Source organism: Vigna unguiculata, chromosome 10, assembly GCF_037176805.1.
Source record: "Vigna unguiculata cultivar grain cowpea cultivar isolate G323 ecotype 2 chromosome 10, ASM3717680v1, whole genome shotgun sequence".
Lineage (NCBI taxonomy): Eukaryota > Viridiplantae > Streptophyta > Magnoliopsida > Fabales > Fabaceae > Vigna > Vigna unguiculata.
The window spans coordinates 4,526,970-4,533,117 of record NC_140801.1 but is presented as its reverse complement, the minus strand read 5'-3'; the positions used below and the strand labels follow the sequence as shown (position 1 = coordinate 4,533,117).

Here is a 6,148-nt window from a genome sequence, read left to right as displayed (position 1 = left end):
AGGAACCCTAATCACAGGCCCATACCGGAAACTATACATAGGGCCCAAAGGTAGGTTGGTAAGAATCTTTAATTCGCATTTATTACTGCAATTACACTTATACACTGATCGGCCCATCGACTGACTTAAGCATCAGAGCCTTTTAGTCAGGTACCCCGATCGTCTGTTCGACCGATCGAAGGAGAAGGGAGATTCATTGGTGAAGAAGCTATCACAGTTGTGAAGAGAGGGGATTTCGAAAAGGAAGGAGTAAAACTGAAGTGGTCCTTAGTAGGCGTTTGGTCCCAACACCCGAAACAAAGTCTTTAATAAATATACTAAATTTCTTATATTTTAATAAAGCCATATTAAATTTATTTTATTTTAAAAATAAATTAGGTATAGTTACGTTTCTCTAAAATGTATTTATACTTTCTATTTTCTCTCATTATTTTATTGCCCTCTTTTGATAGACGTCTATGTGAGAAGAATGTCTTCGTTATTTATTTAAAATTTAAAGAGATACGTGTCTAACATAAAAACAAAGATAATATAATTGTTTTTGAAATAAAAAAGAAAAGTTAATATGTAAATTTAACAGAAAACAGAATATAATTTGAAAAATTTTCATTGTTAATCAGCGTAATGTTTTTTTTTCGTTGGTTCAAATTGGGTGTATATCTAATTACTTAAATGGCCAAGTAAGAAGTGTTCTGTTATGGTCTTGACGCGCTTCTACTACTGTAAAAAATATTAATCTTTGGCATTTGGGTCTGTCCAAAGGTCAACACTTCACTGTGTTTCTCTTCCAACACTTTATGACGTCATCAATTCCTTCCATGGAATTCGCGTCTTCAACTTCCAAACTCTCACAGATCTATGATGTGCTCATCCACTTCACTGGAGAAGACATCCGCAAGAAATTTGTTTCCCATCTTGATTCTGCCCTTTCTGGTGTTGGATTAACCACTTTCCTTCACCACGACAATGGAGTGAAGCCAATACAGATCCAAGAACCTATTCTCAATCTGTGTCGGGTAGCGATTGTTGTTTTCACCAAAACCTATTCTCAATCTGATTGGTGTCTTGATCAACTTCAACATATCATCAAATGGCACGAAACTTATGCAAGACATGTTCTGCCCGTATATTACGAGATTCAGCCATCTGATGTGCGTCTTCAGAAGGGTGATTTTGGAGAAGCCTTCAAAGAAACTGCACAACAAACATTTTCAGCACAACAACTGGAGCATGGCATGTCCAGGTGGAGCCACGCACTCACCAAAGCTGCAAATTTCTTTGGATGGGATGAGAGCAATTACAGGTAAATCACTCAATCAACCATATTTTACGCTTTTGATTTAATTCTGTTAATACATGACTTCTTCTATAATTGCTATTGATTTCGAAGGAGTGATGCTGAACTAGTGGATACAATTGTTAAGAGCATTCTTACCTTACCAGTCTTGTCTGCTACTAAATTTCCAGTTGGATTACAATCCCACGTGGAAGATGCGATTCAAATTATTAAAAATAAATCCTCGGAAGTTTGTAGGATAGGGATATGTGGAATGGGAGGATCGGGTAAAACAACCCTCGCCAAAGCCATCTATAATCAAATTCAGGGTACATTCATGGAAAAAAGTTTCATTGAGGACATTGCACAAGTTACTCAAACAAGAGGGCGTGTTCATTTACTAGAACAACTTCTGCATGATGTCCTAAAAACGAATGTGGATAGCGTTCAAATGGGAAGAAGTATGATTCGGGAAAGACTTTATGGAAAAAGGGTGCTCATTGTACTAGACGATGTGAATGAGTATTTTTGTTTTTCATATATGAATGAGTATGGTCCATTAGACCTATGGAACAGTCCATGGTTCGGTAAAGGAACTGTAATAATCATTACAACAAGAGATGCAGCGCTACTGACCATGGAACATGTTTACTCTATTATTCGGATAAACGAAATGAATCCAAACGCGTCTCTTAAGCTTCTTAGTTGGCACGCATTTAGAGAAGCAAAACCAAAAGAGGAATACCATCTCCTTGCAAAAAGAGTAGTTGATTATTGTGGAGGACTACCTCTAACTCTTGAAGTAATTGGAAGTTATTTATATGAAAGGTCGATAGAAGAATGGACTAAAGTTTTGTCAAGATTAGAAAATATTCCCCAGCATGAAGTTCCACAAATATTGAAAATAGGCTTTGATGGTTTACGTAATCAAATGGAAAAATATTTATTCCTTGATATATGTTGTTTCTTTGTTGGTAAAGACAGAACCTATGTTACCAAGATCCTAAATGGCTGTGGAGTAGACCCTGATAGTGGAATAAGAGTTCTCATAGAGTGTAGTCTCATAAAAGTTACAAAGAACAACAAATTTGGAGTGCATCCCTTGCTACAAGATATGGGAAGAGAAGTTATTCGTGAAATTTCAAGAAAGGAACCCCGGAAGAACATTGAGTTGGTGCTTGATAAGGATACGAAATATGCACTGTTAGAGAATACTGTAAGAACATTCTTAATCTATGGTTTTGATAATTCTTTTGGAAGTTGTTGGTTTCTCATGTGCAATATATTTGTTTTTTCTTAGCTCTTTTCATCCCAGGGAACAAATGTCATTCAGGGATTGTCTGAGAAACGGTTTTTAACCAGTACAGGTTGCTTCAAACCTTATTCTTTACAAGCAACGAAAATGTTGAAATTCATTGGAGATTCTGAGTACGTTTCTAAGAAACTGAGATGGTTCATCTTGCGGGGGTTTCCTTTAGAATACCTACCTAACGACTTTTATCTGCATGATGCAATAGCCATTGATTTAAAACACAATCTTCTTCGATTCGTCTGGAAGCAACCCCAGGTTTTATTTTTTATTACGTGTCATTTTCTTTTAAAACTAAACTTAATTAAAATAAAAATAGCATTTGATTCCACTTATTAACTATTTTTTTTTTTTTTCATTTTCTTTTCTAATATCTTCTGAAAAAACTATTTTTTTTTGAAGGTTTTGACGTGCCTAAAAGTCTTGAATCTTAGTCACTCCCGGTACTTGCAACAAACCCCTGACTTTTCGAGATTACCAAGTCTTGAACAACTCATTCTCAAAGATTGTCCAAGATTGCGTGAAGTACACCATTCTATTGGATGTCTTTGTTATCTTACACTTCTAAATTTGAAGGATTGTACTAGTCTAATCAATCTCACCATAGAGATATATAAGTTGAAATCATTAAAAATTCTCATTCTATCTGGTTGTTCGAAGGTTTCCCTGTTGGAAAAAGATATTGTGCAAATGGAATCCTTGATAACTCTAATTGCCGAAAGTACAGCTGTGAAAGAAGTGCCATTCTCAATTGTAAGCTCAAAAAGCATTGGATATATATCTCTACGAGGATTTCAGGGATTATCACATAATCTTCTTCCTTCTATCATTCGTTCTTGGATGTTGCCAACAATGAAATCCCTATCTTATATTCATTCCTTTTGTATGGATATGGAAGATAATAGCTGGGATGATATTGCGCCATTGCTTAGCACCCTTGTAAATCTTCGAAGTGTTTTGGTGCAATGTAACACCGAGTTTCAACTATCAAAGCAAGTAGAAACTATTCTGAACGAATATTCTCTAAATATTACAAAATCAGGAACTTCAACACATCACTTGAAGTTTTCTTTGATTGGTGTTGGAAGATGCAAAGATATCTTCAATGCTATTAGCGATAGCATTTCTGAGGTACTTCTATAGCTTTCCCTTTATTCATTATCTTCACCATCATTTTAGCTATTAATGAAGAGAACACAATAATCCTAAGTATGTAATATCAACTACAATTCTAAACTTTTAGCTCTCCGTGCTTCTACAGTCACAATATCAACTAAAAGTATGTGATTTTAATAACCACCTAACCAAGTGATTATGCTTACAGTAAGTACTAGGAAATCGATTTCCACTTTCTTGCTTTACTAGCTTCATGATTGTTTTATTACCAATGATTGTAGAAATATAAACCAAGTGATGCAAAAGTTGAAATGCATTCTAAATCCCTAAAGAAATGATGGTGGTATATACACAACAAAACTGTTAACCAGATTTGATTTAATCATGTATTACATTTTTTTTAACTAAACAAGCTCTTATTTATCCCATGATATAGGCATTGGCAAGCAGTAAGTCAAGCGTTGTTTCTCTCCCAGGTGACAATGATCCTGATTGGTTGGCCCATATAGGTGAGGGACCTTTTGTTTCTTTCACTGTGCCTCAAGATTGTGAGGTGAAGGGAATGGCTCTGTGTGTTGTTTATTTATCAACCCCTGGAATCGTGACAACGGAATATCTTACAAGTGTCTTAATTGTTAATTATACAAAGTGCACATTACAGATACATAACCATGGCACGGTAATTTCCTTTAATGATAAAGATTGGGAAGGTATAATATCAAATTTAGGATCAGGAGACAAGGTGGAGATTTTTTATACTTTTAATCTTGAATTGGTTATCAAGAACACAGCTGTCTATCTGATATATGGTGAAACAAATGACTTAGAAAAGGAGTTTGTACCAAAGAAAAAATCCCTCATTAGATTTATGAAGAAAAGTGTAATGTGACTTTTGAGTCATTCATCTTCATTGAGAACAGCAGGATCCCCTGAGTTATTGTGCCCTTGACTGCAATTTATTTATTTTCTCATACTTTCCTTTTGTTTCTTCCGGTATAGCTTGCAGTTAAGATATTCTCGTTTATTTCACCCTGTTTCTCGCTCCTCTGATTGTGCTTCCTTTGCTTTATTTGAGCTGTTTATTGTATTTGTTTTCTCATTTTTTCTTTTTGTCAATTCTTTTACCTTTCTGCATATAATATTTCATTAGTAAATCCTCGTAAAACATATTGCATTGTGAAATAATGATAGCTGCGGTTCAATATTCTATTAACTGTTTTCCTTTCTAATCTGTCAGGAAGTCTCTGTTTTTGTTTCAATATAAGCACAGTAGACTCACCCCTTTGTTTTAGCTAAATGAAAAATGTACAATATTCATTTGTTTAAGACTACTTTTAAGAACCTAGGCCCAAATACAAGGTGCAAAAGAAAACCTAGACTACTTTTAAAAATATTTTGATAACTCATCTCTATCCTTCAGTCCAACTTTTTTTATTTAGATAACAAAGCATTCCTTGAGGCCTTAGTTGATTAGAATAGGAAGCTACCAAGAAGTCTACAATACTCTCAACAATCTTTGCAATTTATTAGAGACATGGAATAATCTTGGTAAAAATATCTATAGGAGATCCAGTGCATGAAAGTTATCTTGTTTCAATAAATTGAAAGATCTGCATGACAAACCTATTGTTTGATACCATGAAAATATTGAGATTGTTTATCCTTAGCATCAAATGAGTAATTAGACTTTGAAATTGGGTAAGGGTTACTTGTTCAGTAAAAGTTGTAGGCTGTGAGTTAATGATTGTTTTCTGCTTACTTAGTTATGATTACTTTTTCTCCCTTATTAGCGATTGAGATTTTTCTAGATATTTTAAGATCATATTTTATATTTTCTGTTTGTTGTGTTCTGTGAAGTTGAAATTAGTGATAATCTTATTCTATGGGAAAGCTGATCTAATAGTCAATGTTTTGGTAGAATTGATTGTTAGTCCTTATTTTTTGCTGATTTAAATCCTTTTGTAATATATATTACCTACTACACTTAGTAATGAAATGAGTTTTTCTCCTTTTTTATTACTTGTGCACTTTTAACCAAAAGCTCTCTTCTCTGTTTTTCACATTTTCTTTCAGTGTGCTTGATTTTTGTAACATTGCATCAAAAGTTTAGTTGATCTTTAAGGACATGTAAGAGGGAATGAAAACTAATTAGAAATTCATATACAATGCATAAAGGGAATACCCAAAAGAAAGGATGGCATCCAACAACATCTTTCTTCCTCCAACTTTAGTATTTGTTGGTGAGAATTATGACTAAGTGGACTGCAAAGTTGAAAACTTATTTGAGAGCTCAAATTTTAGGGAATGTGGTGGATGATGGAAGTAATCCAACTCCATTACAACACAATGCAACAATGACTCTGATAATTTTCCTCCCCTTTTACTTGTGCACCTAAAAACTAAAGCTCTCTTATTTTATTTTTAATTTTTTTTCTGTTTTTCATCCT

At 34.1% G+C, this 6,148-nt stretch overlaps 1 protein-coding gene across 2 annotated transcripts; it reads left to right on the top strand.

Moving 5' to 3' along the window:
* Positions 1–717: 717 nt before the first annotated feature.
* On the top strand, positions 718–4,730 carry LOC114167014 (disease resistance protein RUN1-like). Of its 2 annotated transcripts, none has more exons than XM_028051909.2 (5): positions 718–1,303; positions 1,391–2,492; positions 2,577–2,843; positions 2,988–3,716; positions 4,138–4,730. In XM_028051909.2, the coding sequence occupies exons 1-5, from the start codon at positions 798–800 to the stop codon at positions 4,588–4,590; spliced, it is 3,057 nt and encodes a 1,018-aa protein (XP_027907710.1). In that variant the 5' UTR covers positions 718–797; the 3' UTR covers positions 4,591–4,730. The 2 variants fall into 2 exon arrangements, with proteins under 2 accessions (XP_027907710.1, XP_027907712.1); XM_028051911.2 differs by having other exon boundaries at positions 1,175–1,303; positions 1,468–2,492.
* The last annotated feature ends 1,418 nt before the right edge of the window (positions 4,731–6,148 follow it).

What these genes read in the sequence shown, in the direction of transcription:
- LOC114167014 (XM_028051909.2), top strand. Translation starts at nt 798, where the DNA reads ATGACGTCATCAATTCCTTCCATGGAATTCGCGTCTTCAACTTCCAAA. An exon ending in ATGCACTGTTAGAGAATACT is followed by an intron (nt 2,493 to 2,576) that starts GTAAGAACATTC and finishes GTTTTTTCTTAG; the next exon opens with CTCTTTTCATCCCAGGGAAC. An exon ending in TCGTCTGGAAGCAACCCCAG is followed by an intron (nt 2,844 to 2,987) that starts GTTTTATTTTTT and finishes TTTTTTTTGAAG; the next exon opens with GTTTTGACGTGCCTAAAAGT.